The sequence below is a fragment of the Achroia grisella genome, unplaced genomic scaffold (assembly GCF_030625045.1).
Source record: "Achroia grisella isolate CSIRO2021 unplaced genomic scaffold, CSIRO_AGI_Agris_v1 utg906, whole genome shotgun sequence".
NCBI lineage: Eukaryota > Metazoa > Arthropoda > Insecta > Lepidoptera > Pyralidae > Achroia > Achroia grisella.
The window spans coordinates 88,020-106,768 of record NW_026713064.1 but is presented as its reverse complement, the minus strand read 5'-3'; the positions used below and the strand labels follow the sequence as shown (position 1 = coordinate 106,768).

Below are 18,749 nucleotides of genomic sequence, written 5' to 3'. Positions count from 1 at the left end.
AATAATTAAAAACAACTACATTCAAAATCTGTATACAATAAACAAAGAAAGCAATATATTTCTACACAATTTTTGGTGTACCAAAAACGTACCATACAAGTGATGGCTGCCAACCTGTTAAGGATATAACCATTTATTTAGTTTTCATAGCATAGCATAATACAATGTAGAAAATATAAAATAACTTAAAAACGAATGTAGGTAACATTACGCCATAAGCTGGCAGCGTGGCAGCGTCACTGCAGCGATGATTTTTAGTGACATGTAGATACATGTATCTGCTTAATAAATAAAAACGCATTATGCTATTTTATATTTAATTTATTCTGAGTATCAAATTATTTATTATATTACTTTATTTTTAATCCAATTAATCACATTCTTACATTTTAAACAATCAAATCTTCTGGGTTACGTACCATTTCAAAACCATTCTAAATAATAAGTAACAAAAAGACAGTCTCATTCATATTATATCTACTACTACCTTAAATAAATAATAACAAACAAATAAAATAAAATACAATTTGCACAAAATATTTCTACTAACTAATAAATGTTTAAGTTACAGGTATATAAATAGTAAAAAGAGAAATAGTGCACAATACTTTCATAGTTCAAGTTAATACAAGGAAAATAACCTAATTCTATTCTTAATTGTCTTATTTATTTTTCACGCTTAACACTCTTCCACTATGCATATAACAGGTGTGTGAACACTTTCTTCATTGTTGTTATAGTATTTAAAAGGAAGTAGTTCATTAGTAATAGGTATTTCTTAAATAATTAACTACCTTGTATATTTAAGTTCAGCGTAAAGACAAAACCTTACACAAAAATCGTCATTTGTAAAATAGCGTAATTTGAATTATTCATTTATGTTTTAGGCTGCTGATATACAGGTGAGTTGTCTGTTTGTCCGATTGCGACTAAAGCCCTATGGAATCTAGTCAGATATTTGATTTCTATCGCCTTTTACAATCAGACAGGATAATCGAATATAACCTACCGAATATGCGCCTGTATATTAGCAGACTAAAATTATTATGCACTATTTTGAATAAATAACAAAAACGGATAAATAAATATCAATATTTTCAACTTAAGTAAAAGTTAAACAAACATTGTGAATCAAAATTAGTTTTTATATCTTCGCTTATGTCTATTGTTGGCTTTCTACTATTGTCCTCGGTTTCTTTAGACATTTCAGTGATTGTGGAGAGGTTAGGCACTGCACATGTTATTGGGAATATTTGGTTAAGATTAGCACCAACACTGGGGGTTTGTAAGTTCGTATTTGTAGTCTCATCTTCACTTAAAAGATACCATTTAGATGTAGGAATATTTGTAAGTGGTGATTTGCCGGAAAGGCACGGCAATTCATCGGATAAGTCTTCTGTTATAAGACTATTAGCAGAAATTTCACTGGCTATAGGACTGTGGTATACCGAATCGTTGTTGGATCCGACTTTTGCTGAAATAGATATAATATTATATAGAAATATTTTATGTATACCATTCAGAAACTGTAATTAATAATGAATTACTGTAAATAACAAACTATTGTTGTTGTAACGTTGTCGTATTGCTTAAGGCTATTTTCTTATATTTCATTAAAATATTTAAATGTGACACCCACTATATGAACCACAAATTATTATAATATGATGCTGCTTCAGGTGCGTAATTGATTTCTTTTTTGTTATTGATTGAAAACAATTACAGTAATAGACTACATTAAGTTGTTCGTTTTATTAAATCTTTGTACAGTGAGTTATTCTCTAAACCCTTTTCCCGTGCGAATTGCCAACCTCGTTTACAGGTTTGTAAAAGATTTCTAAGTAAGTACGTCTGTTAGCCGATTTTAAAGAACTGTGATCTCTTACTTACTGGTCATATTAAACACGTGATTCAAGACATTTGATCCCCTACGGACCTTTAATTTTATTATGTTATTTATTACTTTTTATATGTATTGTAGCAGCATACTTTCTACACGTGCCACCTTTTAGTTCTTGCAACTTCTTAGAATTCTTACCGCACGGCACGTGTAACATTAGCAACTGTTGTTACTTGCTGCTGCACATGTACACGACAGGTGTAACTGCAGGTAACAGCTCTAAAGAGACGTGTATACACACCCCCTTAAATTGGTTCCTGTACCGGGAATTTCACCCAGAAGGCTCGGGTTCGATTCCCGGTACGGGAACTAATAATCTCTAGGGTTTAGCTCTATAACCTACTTCGTCGAAAATCTGGGAACTTAAATTAAACAATCTACAGACAGAATAGAAGTGTTTCATTATAAAAATGTTTCAACCTTATATACAATGCTACCTGCCGTGCGATAAGAATTCTAGGAAGTTGCAAAGACTGAAAGGTGGCACGTGTAGAAATTATGCTGGTACAGTATATATTATTAAATTGTACAGTAAAAGTAATCGCAATATTGTATTTATAGTAATAGGTGCAAAAATAAACTTACCACATGTCATATTTGCCCCATCTTGAGCATTACTACAAAACAATTCGTTTGACAAGGAACTGCTGTCTCTGGCCACAAATATAAATCTGTCAGGTGAGTCCCCAGAGTTTGTATTCAATGATATAATTGACCTTTTCGCCTCTATAAGTTCAACACTGTCCATGCATTCATTTGTTTGTAGACAAGTATCAGAATGATTGTGGATAAGGTCAATGCTATCATTCAAGCTTTCTACAAACAAGTGCGACGCATCATTTATGCCGCTATCAGTTTGTGCAGATACTCTACTACAATCTCTTGGTTTATTCTCAAAATCTGATCTATCTTTTTTCGGGTTCTTGTTCTTTGGTCTCAATATCTTCACTTTAAGAATATCTTTTTTTAATTTTTTCCTTTTATTGCCAGTATTTGCGTTTTCACTTGGGTTACCTTCATTTATCTCATTATTACTTTTAGTAAGTTCACTAGTTAAAATGGGAATAGGTGGAAAGGGTTCTCTACCTCCATGGGAGCAGAATTCCATACATTCTTCTTCAACTACAGGGCCTATGTCGGGAAGTTTACGTTTCTTTGTGTCTTTTCGTTTACATGGTGTTGAACACCGTTTTTTAGATTTTGCTTTATTTTTCAAATTGATGTCTGATGTAATTTCGATATTTTCATTATTATTTGAAATATTTCTGCTGGTTTTTGCATGTGATACTTGCATCTTTTTGGCACTCTCTAACAATAAGTTTCGTAGTTTTAGATCTAGTGAATCTGATATAGAAGCTTCTTTAATATTTACATCTATTTTGTCTAATACTGATTGTGATATAGTAGATGTATTTGGGATGTTCGTATTACATTTTGAGGGGCTATTCTTTTGAATCTGACATATTTGCTCCATTAGCGGCATACTCACATCTAAATCAGAAATCAAATACTTATTGGGGTTTATGCATCCATTCGCCTCTTCATTGAGAGCTTGAATTTCATTGATACTAGGGCGGTCTTGAAAACTTTTTAATAGCTCCCTGCTTACAGACAATTGCTCTACGATTGACAGTTCAGGCGATAACGGTAAAGAGACACTACTCGAGTTCACTGCTTCTATACTACCGCGAATAGAATCGCTTGAATTATTTTCTTGGTGTACATTCTTTTCATTGATATCATTGTCAATGTGTATTTCAGGTGGTTTGCTTAAGTTACTGTTAGCCAATTCGTTTGGCGTAGTGTGATTTTCTTCTATTTTATTCAGAACTCCAAAATTGTACCGATCTTGCGGCATCAGCATTTGGTAAGACTCCGATTTGTATACTTCAGGATTCAAGGTGCTGTTACTTTTGTGTCCAAGAACTTGAGATTGACTGTTAGATTCATTGGAAGTATCATCAGAGAAATAAGGATGCGATTTCCTTTGATTTCCATACCGCAGTATAATCTTTCGTTTACGAAGTACATTGGAGAAGCTTGATTTCCTTTTTCGCCTCAAAACTATACGATTTGAAGATGGACTTACATCAGAATCCTGATACCCTTGTGTGCTATCTATAGAATTTTCTGGCTGATTTGCTGAAGCGCATAATTTATGGATGCCCGTTAAGCTGCGAGGAAAAAAGCAACAGTCAGTTTTGTAGCAAGCGTAGATTATAATAGCGTAAGCTTATAGTGCAGGAGTTTTAGTAGTACAGTGGGATTCATATTACGTTATAAAAGTGTATCAATTAATGTAAAGAAGCAACGCAACATTACCTCAAAAGTAGTAATATCGCATAAGAAGGATTTGTTGCTCAGAATGAGATATTATTAACAACTTTAGAGAGCATAATATGTTTATTCTGATAGTGTGCCTTGAATGAAAATAGTAGCTTAGTAGTGTACATAATATTTATTTTAACGCTGTACATTAATCTATAGCAGACCATTAAAAGTAAAATGTCAGTGCAGTGTAAGCAATGGAAGCAGGTTTACAATCAAATATTTACACTCACCGCAAAGCAACAGATTTTCCATAGGAAACAGCAGTATGGCAATTTTATGTTTAGACATATAAGAAAATAATATGCATATATATATATATATAGGTTCAGTTAAAGGATTATATCAATCTTAAATATGTTAATAGTAATAATTAAACTGTATTTATCTAATCTTTCATAACAATGGAAATACTTCGGATAATCTGAGTTATGAATAAAAGATTACATATAATATAGTATATAAGATATATATATAACTTTCTTTGAAAAAATTATCTGTTTCATTAATACTATTATTTAGAAATATTTCCATAAGTCGGAAGTCGAGTACGTGTTGTTACGGCTTTTTAGGCATGTTGCGATTACTGTATTACAGTTCCGTTTCTTTATTGACTCAGCAAGGGATTTTACTATACTATATATATCTTAAGTTTTATTTCTATGAAATAAGTACACAATATAATTTTAAATTTTTTATTGGTACGTACTACCTATTATGTTACACCTGCTCCCATTTTAGTATACAATATATTATTACACGAAGTAAGTTTATCAACAGTGTATTGAATCATGCGAATCACGTTATAATTCTTGTCAAACATATTTTTTATGTGAGTCCTACAACGAACCACATGCTGCTAAAAACAGAATTATAATGTATTTTTTGCACAATAAATGCTTTCAATGTAAAATGTAATGTATGTATTATGGCTATTTATATATATAATTACAAATAACGGTTTAACATTAAAGTATAAAATCTTCGTTTTCTTAATCAGTAGATAGTTAACAAACTTATGATGTTTATAGTATAATTGTATGTATAAAACAATACTTTATGGATAGCTATAATTTCATTATTGTATATCGAAATGACAAAAGTGTTTACTTAGGAGCAATGTTAAAAAATAAACACATCATATAGAAGTTAAATGATTCCTCTCCTAGGCGTATTTAATTGGGCTTCATTTAATACATGCATTTAGTGTTTTCATTCTTAATGTTGAGTAAAAATGAACATTTCGTTGTTTGTAGTATACACAGTATAATTTACTAAAATGGCCGTAGTTAAAGACTTTGCGCGTGGGAACACTGTCTGTTTTGGAATATTCACTATAGTTCTATTGCCCACCGATGTCAAATGGTTAATACTAATTGGATGAAATGCTTATATTGGAATGATAAAAACAGGATAGTAAAAAGTAAGAGCTGAATGCTCATTTTGACGTTTTACAAGACGTAAAAAATATAATAATATTTAAAATATGTATATAGTAATTTATTATAAATCGATTAAATTACATGCGAATGTAGTTAGGATATATATGCTAATTTAATAAATCCGAAATAAAGACATTTTTCTTACGTAATTACAGAAGAATTATTTCACCCTTTGCACTCCTAGTAATTTATAGACGATAACAATAACTTCAGCACAATATTAGTTACCAGTACAGGTACATAAAACAAGACATTTCATAGCTATTTTAAAGAAATACATTCTGACTAGTATAATAAAAGAAATAGTCGCGAAAGTGGATTCTATGTTAGTATTTTAATGTCGCAAAAACGGCGACAACGAAATGCAAAGGGATACTTTTTATAATGAGCTTGATTACTTAACTGATGTTGTAAAAGTCCGTCTATTTTACAGCAGTGTCTAATTAAAATTACACATTTCAACGTATGCTATGTACATATAGATAAGATATTTGGTGTATATTATCAATAAACAAAATATGGTTCATGTATACCTTTATATCATACATTTTGTATAAATAATGAAAAAAAATACAATAGCATATTTTTATAACAGATAGAGATAGTATAAAAGAAGAAATTAAAGAAAACGCAATAATAATAGAATATGAGCGTTTGAAAAAAAATACTTTTAGCTAATATATATTTTTCCATTATTGTTTCAACAATTCCATTACAATAATCTATTTTACTTATTTAATTATGTATATTTTATATACGAGACTAAAAAATAGTTCATTCACACTTAAAAAATGTTTGCTGAAAAAATATGCTGATCTATCATGTAAATTTTAAGGAATACTATGATTACGATAGATTTTGGTCAGTTTTTAATTCACTGTATGATAACATAATAATATAGTAACATGTATATATGTACAAATTTCATAATCCATGTTTACCTTCTACGAGGCCGCTGTCTCTTGTTGATTTCGCCTGTGTGTTTCCTATTAGTTTGTTGATTTGGTGGAAACATGTAGCGTATTTCGTCATCTTCATTCAAATTATTAGATTCGTTTAATTTTGATTCCGATTCACTATTTAAGTTATTCCTTTTATTTTTATCAGGAGTGTTGGTGGTTTGTTCTGTAAATAAGTTAAGAGAGAGTGTTATGGATGGATCCAACTTGAAGTTAAAATATTTTAATTTCTGATTGATGGGTAGTCAGAAATCATAGAGTCATAGATACCGATAATAAATTAAATTAATCCGAGAATACGATTTTGTGCTCCTTTGCTATACATATATTATCTTAATTTAATAAAATATGTCAAGCGAAATGTGAGCATGTCTAGTGTTGTGTTTTTACAACGTCAGTTATTATTTACGATGCATCTATCTGACTGCTCCATATGGGATAATAATTGGTACATAAATTTGCATCCTTAATACATATTATTATCACTGTCAGAAATAAAAGATTGGGTACTGACGTATATATGTACATACAATTATTAGGTGTATGTAGGTGGTCTTATATAAACATTGTCATTAAAATTAAATAAGACTTGGTAAAGAGGATTATGAACAAATATAAAATTTTGATTATTATATACTCATACAGATTTGTAATTTAATTATACAATATGTTACATTACAAATTTAGGACAATACAGGCAATCAAACAGGGTTGTAAATCTAAAAACAACCTTGTAAGAAGATGAATTATTTTCATATCAAAGCCTATAAATCTCGTATTTGTACTATAAGACCCCAGTACGGTAGTCATCCCTGCTATTATAGTTAAACTTACCTATAACTTTTATTGATTTCTTACTCTGACGTTTGCGAGGTGTCACCGAGTTATTTCCAACATTTGTGTTCGCAATTGTGTCTAGATTTTCAACTTCTATTTTGTCAGCTTTACTGTTCCTCATACTCCTCTTCGGTCGTGGTGACCGTGATGTGTTCGTGGTTGACGTGCTATCATTGGAATCAGACAACTTTGGCGGTCTGCTAGGTTTCTTTCTGTAAACCCAAATATAATTTATTTTATATATTTGTTTAATTCAGGCTACCAATGGCCCATATTATAAATACCTTACAGACTAACACACATATGAATTACAGTGAACCCGCGGTAATCCGGCCCCCTTGTAATCCTACATGGTCCATTATTTATTATAAAATATTTTTTTGACAATCTTCACTAATACATGATTGAACAAATTTGAACTTGTACGCATCACCACTGTTGTACTTGACGCGTAGGGTATTGTTTTGATTATGATTGCTTAGTTTGAATGTGACTACTTAGATGTGATGAAGATAGCAGTGCAGTATAGCATGTGTTCATTGTTTACTGTTTATTCACACATATATGTATCAGCTCAGAAGCGAAAGCACAAAACACTGACAATTAAAGAAAAATGTGATATTTTAGAGATCCTAAATCGTAACGAATTTTTTAGTAGTTGACATACATAATGAAGTATGATTTATACTTCAAAGTGCATATATATATAACATAGAATCTTATAACTGGATCTGTAATTTGTCGGATTACAAGACACTCTTTTGTAAAAAATTCCGGACTATAGTGGACCCTTAGGCAGCAGTCTATAATCCGACAGATTCGATGGTCCGACACTGCCTTGCAAAACGTTTGTCGGATAACCGGGGGTCCACTGTATATTCAAAATTAATAGACAAAATAAATATGAATGGTCCGTGTGGTCACGACACTGATGACGGTAATCTGCCACGGTAGCGCCGATACACCACACTCTTCGGTTAAAAGTCTCCTTTCATGAAGGCATTTTGGTGTAAATTAGGGCCAAAAACGCCTTGAAACTCGCGCTGTGACTCGATTCCAGCGTCACCCTAATGTCAGGTTACTTTTGGTCCGTATTTAGTCGACAATGCACGTTAGATAGTTATTCTCATAAACTATTACATTCTTATAAAATACGCAGCACGCATTTTAGAGAATTTACTACTAGTATCGAAACTACGCAGAGTCTGTATCATAGATACTAATATTAATGTGGATGTATGTTATCCAATATATATTTCACTCCAGATATGGTACATTTCATACAAATTTATAAGTAGTTTCCAAAGTTTACTTTCCTAACAACCAAACCTATTTTCTCTTTGTAACATTACTATAGATAGTATGTATCTGTAGTATAGTTGTTTAAAATATAAAATAACATAAACAAATTCAACAGCCTCATTTGTGCTCTTACCTTTTAGTGATATTTTCTTGGTCTGTTGAGTCTGCTAATTCTTCTTTATCTCTGTCTTCTATTTCTTTAAATATCTCACTCTCTAAGGTATTCACTTTCTTACGGACCTCTGTAACGAAACATTATAGCTTGACCAATACACTAAGAGAAATGCAATGTTTAGACTACATTTTGAAGAATTATATATCATAAACATATTCCGACTATACTAGTATAGTCGGAATAAATTGCGTTACACTGAAGTTTTGTAAGCAACAGTACTTAAATATAATCAATGCGAAAGTATTAAAGTATTTATTGTGTACGTAAATATTGATTTATTAATTAAATCTACTATATTTTGATATTGATTATTATTGGTATCCAAAAGGTTTTATTCTAAATGTATAATTATGTAATATCCATATAAAACTGATTTATACTATAAGAAAAAATGTTTTGCGACAGGAATATTCACGCGTCTCTTGACCATTTAGGAGAGTTTAGCATACCTGATAATGTTCTGATTATTAAAAACGAAAAGAGGCCAAACTATATAAAAATAATGCCTTCTGTTGTTTTGTAGTTGCTGCTTTCAAAGCAGTATGAAATATGCACTTCCATTCGACAATTTCATAGCACATTAACGGTAGCCTCTGTTTCATTTAAACGAGGTTCGAAATTACAACTGTATGAGGTTCGAACACCCAACCCTTTTTATTTTTATAACACGGGATAAACGAGTCTGCGGCTAACATGATGGTAAGTGATTATCGCCCAGCACCCGCAACACCAGAGGAATTGCAAGTGCGTTGCTGGTCTTTTAAAAAGGAATAAACTCTTTTCTTAAAGGTTTCAATATCGTTTGATATCGCATTGAAGGTGATTTCACAATGTGGTTGTAGCCTAAAGTTGTATCAGTCAGGCTTCCATAAATCGTTCGGCTGGTTTGTTGCGCGTTTCGCACTTGCCTCCATTTTGATCCAGCTGCGACTGATAGGTATAGAATAGTTCGAAAAAAACACTAACAATATCTGTTTATATGACTGCCTTATAAAAAAAAACTATATCTTTAGACTGTATTCAAGACCATTTTCTATACATTATACCTTCATCATAAGGTAGTGCAGCCTCAGGTTCAGCGGTAGCAGATGCCGTGGGAACAGGTACAGTGGTAACAGGTACAGTGGTAACAGGTTTCAAGTCCCTGTTGCACGGCCTTGCTACAGAACCATTGGTTACAGGTACATCTCGAGCGCCATCTTTTTCATCTTTGTTAAAAAATTGCACCACCTCTGCAAGAACCGGGTGAATATGTGACCAATGGCCCTCCAGTTGCACCTCCTGAAAAATAGGGCAATGATATTATATGTTAATTGTTATTGGATTAATATTAATTTGGACTTTTGACCCCACGCTAACAACGTCCTTTGTCAGAATGACCTCTTTGTTAAATTTCTATTGAATTTGTCACAATGGGCTAACTGACCTGACCTCATGTTCATCTTATCATCCGCCAGGCGGGACAACATTCCATTATCATACATTAAAAAATACTCTTACTTACAGCTACGACGTGCTCGATATCCTAATGCGGCTACACGCAAGGGAAATGGAACACAAAACTTCTTCTGCAGACATACTTGTATATTGTTGTGCTCTTCATTGTTAATTATTTTACATACCTTTATATGTCGATAATTAACTTTTAATACAATATACTATCTATATCTACACCAACCCAAATATAAATACTGTTCCTACTAACACATATTATCTACTAGCTGTACCCGCGGTTTCACCCGTGTTAAATTTAAGTATATAAATTTCAATATAAAATATAGCCTATGTATTATTCTGATGCATAAACAATATTACTGTAAAGTTTTATCAATATCCGCTCAGTAGTTTTTGCATGAAAGAGTAACAAACATCCATACTTACAAACTTTCGAATTTATATTAATAACATAAAACTACCCGAAGTTCGTTAGTTGTAATTATTAGTGATGCAAAGTCGGGAGCACTAAGAAGTGGATGATATACCTATATTATAACTAGTAGCGCTTTCGACTTAGTTGCATATTTTTTTATCAGTAAATCCATTGAAAAAGAAATAGGTTTATGATAATCTTACCTCATTATTCTTAGTAAATTTTATTTTTACTCTCTTCTCTTCTGTGTTCTCTTCTTTCTTTTCCGTTTGTACAGGAAGTAGTTCTTTAGCTGTCAATTAAAAAAACATATATAGGTACAATAAAAACAAACATAACAAACGAACAAGATATTGATAAAAAAATCTCTTACTTTCATTTGATTTACTTGGTGATGCACTATTCTGTAATTTTGGTATTTTTCTGAAAAAAAAAAGTCCTAGTTAAAAAACATTACTTACCTATTTAATAATCTTCTACACAATTAAGATTTTACCGATTTTCTACAAAGTCATGTGTACCTCGTGGATACCTCACCACTATCACCAAGCAGCTTATTTTCTAAATTGTGTTTTGGTAGAAGGTATGAAGTAAAGCGCATGCTGTATTAACATACAGCAAACACTGATCTGGGTGTTTCCTATGTATATTATATAAGTATTTACAATATATATATTGTAACTAGATATATATATCTAATACTCGTTAACACAACCTCTACTTAGCTTGGGATTAGATCGTGCTGTGCGTGTGATTTTTCCATATCTATTTCAGGTAACAGAAATATCATTTAATAATTTGCAGGGCTCTTGAATATTTTTTAATAAATTTAATATAATATAGAATCTTTCTATACAAATAATTACACATATTTCTATACAAAATACAAAAATATTTAAATATGTTAAAGCTCCCATCTCTGTAAGAGAAGGACGAACCCAATTAAAACAAAACTCGCCATCAATAATATTAATAACGTACCGTAATGAGTGGGTGGGAAGTATAGGTGAAACTTCTCTTACATTCTTCGATTCCTTGGCTACATCTAACAATCTGTAATTTAAAAAATAAACCCATTTGTATTTAGGTTTGTAATGTATAAACAAACCATATGATGAATATTGGCCTAGTATTCGGTTACGTGCATACTATTCCGACGAATACTTAATCATAAAAAAGCATAATTATATTGGATCCTATTATGTGAAATATCATCCATCCGCCATCTTTTTACAACAGAATATAGTCGGCCGAATATCGCACACTATTAGGCTGAATACGTAATCATAAAAAAGATATAATAATAATGGATCTTATATGCTACATTTTTACAATAGAGTTCTTTTCGATATTAGTACTAGTATGCGAAATGTACTAAGTGTTTCTTCTGAATATGTGGTGCGTCGAGAACCTCGAGAGATAGATCGATCGATCGTGAGAATTTCCGTAAAACTTCTAGTTCCTTATGAACATAATTAAAAAGTTAAATAGTACTTACACTTTTAATTGTTCCGTTTTTCTTTTTTCTTCCTCATACTTTTTCTTCCAATAAGTAGGATCTTCTTCTTGATCATCTACAAAATTACTCTTATTATTCAAATGTATTTATAAATAAATATGCAAAAATAACATTTTGAGTGGTTAAAATTCTGCTTTGGAAGCTTACTAATTTGTGAGTTTTGTATATGTTAACCATAATATGTAACACGTGTCACACCGAAATACTGTAACTCTAAAATATTGAAAAATTTCTTACATCAAGTGTAGTGGATTTGGTGTATACTTTACTCTTAACAAAAATCTCCTCTCTCTCTCTCTATTCTACTCTATTATTAGTATAAATAGGTCTAAATACCTTCGGATTCGTATGTGAGATAATTTTTTATAATATTCCCGTCTTTCACTAGTGGGTAGATTTTCTTTCCATGCATAACGAATAAACCACCTTCCTCTTGTAATGATAATATACGGGCTGATTTCGGTTTCCTGGAGATAAGTTTTTAAATAATACCATATTATTTGAAGGCATTATTAATAAATTAATATTTGTTTTCTTAAATTTTGTATTCTTATATCATTATTTTTGACTAGCGGCAATGGATGTCAACAACAAAATGAATTCTAGAAACTTCTGCAGATTCAAAGGAGGATGCAAAGGAGGCGTAAGGAACACAATATTTATAACTTCTTCATTGTAAACAAATTGCATATGTGTAAAATGAATTTACGTCTATACTTACACATACTTTCTACTCTGTCTGTACTTGCGACCGCGCGGGGGTGACGTGTATTCAAAGTCACTCTCTGACGTCCACTCGCTTGATTCTAGACTTTTATCATTTACACGAGTTCTGTAACAATATTTGATATAATTCAGTCTAAATTAACTCATGATTTTCTTGCGTTCTTGTATTTATATCTTTGGTCAGGTGTACTCTAGAATAAAATTATAAAAATATACCATTTCTAAAAAAATATTTTATTCTTTATGTAATTGGAATAGCCAGCAAACTAACTGATATGGTAGCCGTCGTTTGTATACATGAACTCATGCATTGTCATTTCCGCGAACTAAGGTCTATCCTAAAATTTTTTGGAAAGAAGAAACATAGCTACTTTGTATAAACATTTCAGTAAGAGAGTGTAACTGGCAAGAGGATATGTTTTTTCGTTTGATATGAACAAATTTTATTGTGGATCAATAAAATAGATAGAGATAAGGTCTCACTGGGAATAACGCTGCGATGTGGACGGCTTCTGACAGCTTAGATTCCTCTTGCGTCTTTTAACCATTCCACCTAAAAATAGATTATGTACATAGTTATTATCATTATGTATATTGTAACTGATTTGATGATAGTCAGTCATTTAAATCAGTCAATAATAAAATTATAGCAATTGTTTCTGTTAAAATAACCTAGAGAAGGGTTGAAAAGACTGAGAGGTATACTATTAAGAATGTTCCCAACATTTATTCATTCATGAGCTTTTGCGTGCTTTTGCTTTGGCGTGACTTTAAAATAGAAAAGTTTTACTGCACTTGGACGATATAGATAGAAAAATTTTTGTTTGCAATATACAGTTTAGAAAAGATATAAATAAAATATATTACATATGTATAATTACAATGCGGTGTCCTTATTGCAAACCGATTTTTTTATAGAACAGATTTGTTACGAGACTTATGAAGTTAATCTACTAACTACGAATATTGATTTAATGGACAAGCAAATATTATGTTTTCATTTTTGAGGACCCTAAATAGTTTTAGTTAACTAATAAAAAAATATAAACATCACAATATTGTACATCAATTTCAATTAAGGATATAATAAACAGATAAAGCAGAAATAAAATTTACTACAAAACATTTAACACATAAGCCATATAGGATTTCTATTTATGTAATGTTTGGTGACAATTACAATTTAAGTTTCATTATATTCATATATATGTGCATGGAAGGTCGTTTTAGATGCATTCAAATTGATGACTTACTAGTTAACATGCTTCAAATTGCTATCCAAGTTTTACATATCAAGCACCGTTATCCCAAACAGAAAGCATCAGGATGAGTACCACTGACTTACCAGTTGAAAATCCAAATATACTAGCTAAGGCTTTTTCTCTTTGTAGTTTATGTATAGGATCTATATTTTTAATTTTCTTTGAGGGCACACCATTATCAGAATCAGATTCAGATCGTGATTTTAAGATTACTACACTATTAATGTCTATGGATGCATGTTTTATTTTATCTTTCTCAACATTGTCTTGAATAGTTTCTTTTGGAGGATTAGCAGAACTATGTGCTTCATTATTTTCATTCTTACCACCATTTTTATTACTAGTAACTTCTTCAACAGATTCAGAATCACTATATTTTGTGGTGTTAAACTGCTCAGCAAATAAACTTACACTCTTCAGACATGGGTTTAATTGAGAAGAAGATATTTCCTCGCTTCGGTTAGCTGGAGATGTATTTTCCATTCTGTTACATTGATCTTCATTATTTTTATCTATTTCAAGAACATTACTGGTTTTTTTCTTGTTATCTTTGTCAGTTAAGGATGAAGGGTGTATTAATTCATTCTGATGATCTGCAACATCAGATCCAGCTTCAGAAATAGACTTTTGTTTATTATTCTGTTCCACATTCTTTTTTTTTTCAGCATTTATTGAAATGTCCTCAGAGTTTGCTCTCCTTCTGGATAATTTAATTTTAGTATTTCCCATAGTTTTATTAGAATCTAATATTATATAGAAATCTCCATTTTCTGAACTTCCTTTCGTTTTCTGATGAGTAATAGATGCAAATTCTTCTTGATTACCTGGCAATTCTGTATCGTTACTATTAACAGAACTACTTTGTGTGTTATTTTTCAGTTTAGAAGAAGCATCTAGCTGACTGGTATTGTTTTTATTATTATCTTCAGCAATTACTTCATTTTCTATTTGTTTTGTTGGATCAGGTTTTTCATTTACTGAAGTATTTTCAATACTTTTTGAATTGTTAACAACAACAGTAGATGGTGACACTCTTTCAGGCCCATTTTCAATATTAGATTTATTATTATTATCCTCAGATTTATCATCAGTTTGAGTCTTGCTTGATTGCTTTTCAATGTCAGATGTGATATTTTCATCAATCTTTAATACTGGTTCACCACTTGAGTCATCAGATTCATCAGTAACAAAATCATGTAAAACTTGTAAAATGGAAGGTGTCGGTGGTTCCGCGTAAGTTATACAGTCCCTTAATTTTTTATTATACGAGTTTTCCTCTTGTGATTCTCTTCTTTTGTCGCACTTTGGAGACTCCAATTCTTTCTCTATTGCATCAGAATCAAGTACAATAGTTTCAGTAGAGGCTCTGTTATGTAGTGGTATTTTTGAAGAAATTTCATCCTCACCTGACACTTTTTCTCCTTCATTGTCATTACTTGTACTGGGGTGGGCCTTATTTGTACTTTCATCTGAAAGTAATAATTCCTAATTAAAATTGTTACTACTAGGAACTATCTTTGATATTTCTCAACATGCAGTAATGCATATGGACTAATTATTATAACATAAAATTTGAAAATATTGCTATCATATAATGACTAATACCTAATTAACAATTATATTAGCAACTCATCAATGGTATCACAATTGTTCCTATGATAAACACAGCATCTTTAATTTATAGTTGTTACCAGTATCCTCATCTGCTTTTTTTACAGACATAAAATATCCAAAGTTCATTCTCATGATACCACTTATTTTCATAGTAAATTTAACTAATATCCATTAACTATGAAAAGGTAACCCACAAACAGACACACTTTCAAATTTACAATACTAGTATGGATGCTAGAGTTTGCATTTATATTTTTTTATATCAACAAAAATAATATATATTTAATTGGCCATTTTAAAAGCAACAATTGGTTTGGTAATTTGAAACTATATATTTAAGTTATGTGTATGTATTTCAATTTCTGGTATATCAAACACAAATTACAATTTTTGGTAAGCATGATTTTTGTAAAGGTAGTATTTATATCATGTGGTGTCAACAATGCAACACATTGTTTTGTTTAGGTTGTCTGACAACATTTCATACTAATATTATAACTGTGACATTCTTTGACAGACCACATATACATAAAATAATCTAATATTTCCAGACAATAAAAATATTTATAATCTTTTTTACCTTTGGAAATTGACTCTTCACCTACTGCACATACTTCAAGTTTGTTTTTTTCTCTTGTTTCAATGTCATATCTGTAATAAAACATGTGACTAGAACAAATAGTTGAAATTTATAATAGAAGTTGATTAAAATAATTTGGTTATTATTTTCTTTAACATTAAACATTATTATTTGCACTATAACAAAATAAAAATAGCTTAAAGTTAAATTGGTTAACGAACAATGTATCATGTGTGTAATATACCCAAAGGTATTCTTATTTTCATCTTTTAGTGAGTTTTTTTATGGCATAGAGGACAAATGAGCTTGCAGCTCACCTGATGGTAAGTGATTACAACCACCTTTGAGCACTTACAACACCAGGGGAAGTGTGTGCAGTGCAATTCTTTGCATGCCTTTAAAAAGGGAGTAAGCTCTAGTAGTCTAGAGATAGCGATATAGGATCGGTTTGGCAATACAATTGCAGGAAGGTGATTCCAAAGTTGTGCCTGGCATAAAGTTTTAATTATATGACTACCACTGTAAATAATAAATGAAAATCTCGATACTGACCCTTGTCTAAAGCTCAATATCTGCTCCTTGGTTAGTTTATAATATGGGTTGTGTATATCAGGCAGAATCCTTTTCAAAAATGTTTCCTTTAAACTTTGCCATGTTCTAGATGTTTCCTATCAACAAAAAACAAATTAAAATACAAATTTTATAAGCTTTTAAATAGAGCAGGGAAAGGGAATTGTGGTACAGTAGCATTATATCATAACAATGAAGTCTTTACAGCAAAATTACATAAATCAAGCAACTAAATACCTTAGTAGTTGTGACTTTACTGAAGTTAAAAATGTAAATAATTTTCAATACTGTCAGTTTGTTTTGGTGATTAATTCAACTAATTGCAAATTATTTAGAATTTGTATACAGGTATATTGTATATATTTGAAAAAGAAGTAGGCTCATAAAACACTTCTTAATTGCATGTCACTAGAAGTAGTTTTTTTTAAGTTCAATATTGAAATTATGCACATGAATCTAATAGCATTTCCTTTAAATGTCAGCATATATTTTTCTCTCATTCAGATGAGATATTAGATATTAATTCAGGATTCTTATCCAAAATAATTTTATTAAAAATAAAAGTAACATGCAAACTAAGTTCTTACAGATGTGCTTGCAAAATCCATCCACATTTTTCTTCCCTTTACCTCACCATACACTCGGTGAGCTACTAAGTACTCCACAATACTCTTCATTTCTTTCATTGTGTATGATTTTCTAAAATAATAAATAAACACTATGAATAAAGTCTAATCACTTTATAGAAAAGAAGAAAATAATAATTATTAAATACACAAAATCAACAATCACAACAATTATGGAACAATATAAATACTGTGTTGGTAATTATTTATCACTGTAAAAATTGTCACAGAAAATCGCATTGCGTGGCTTTTCGTTACAAAATTAATTTCAAATATCTATTGAACGAAATACATAAGTCAATATAAGCGGGTAGATTTGGTTAAGTATAAATAAATAATCAATATTTATTAGTTGTTTTAATGAATAGAAAGATTGAATATGTACAATTTTTGGTTGAAAATAACTATAAGAATATCATTATATGTAGTTTTTTAAAAAAGAAAATAAAAAATATTTACAAACATACCCCGTCATTTTGGAGGGAGCCGGCAAACGGCAATTCTGATGAAGTCTGGTGACGGATATGTGTTCGATTTTCCAAAGTACTTATTTTTTAAATTCTCAAGTAAAAATGATAATTTAATAATTACTACAATTAAAATGGAGAGATTTTGAGTTCCAGAGATATTTCAATTTCATAATTAGTTTCGGTGTCGCACATTACAAATAGAGATCTGTCAACTCAAGTTAACAACTCGTGTAGCTGCGCTGATTTCGAGTTAACTCGAATTGAATTCTGTCAACTCGAGTTGGAAGAATTCAACGGGTAAATGAACGAATCAAGTACAACAAGAGCCAGGATTCTTTGTTTATTTTCAAATTGCCAGTGAGTAGATGTGTAAAATGTGAAAAATTGTAGAATTCATTTTAAATGTATAGGAATGAGCTCGTTATTTATATTAAAAAATAGCATTAAAATAGGAGAAGTTGACCTGCAGCCAGGCATGCGCTCTACAATTCCGTGGCTTTGAAGTGCCATTTCGATTTTATTACGAGTTAGCACTAGCTCTGAGATTAATTTTTTCTTCTGGTGGCTCC

The 18,749-nt window shown here is 30.9% G+C and overlaps 1 protein-coding gene across 1 annotated transcript; it reads right to left on the bottom strand.

Moving 5' to 3' along the window:
* Positions 1–935: 935 nt before the first annotated feature.
* On the bottom strand, positions 936–18,392 carry LOC131853802 (uncharacterized). Its single transcript, XM_059204845.1, has 18 exons — positions 18,178–18,392; positions 17,672–17,783; positions 17,067–17,182; positions 16,515–16,585; positions 14,404–15,789; positions 13,542–13,611; positions 13,054–13,164; positions 12,669–12,799; positions 12,312–12,387; positions 11,795–11,866; positions 11,187–11,236; positions 11,017–11,105; positions 9,990–10,224; positions 8,902–9,010; positions 7,464–7,678; positions 6,612–6,795; positions 2,486–4,074; positions 936–1,474 (listed from the first exon to the last, which is right to left on the bottom strand). Exons 1-18 carry the CDS (start codon positions 18,183–18,185, stop codon positions 1,098–1,100), a joined length of 5,001 nt encoding a protein of 1,666 aa, XP_059060828.1. The 5' UTR covers positions 18,186–18,392; the 3' UTR covers positions 936–1,097.
* Positions 18,393–18,749: the final 357 nt, after the last annotated feature.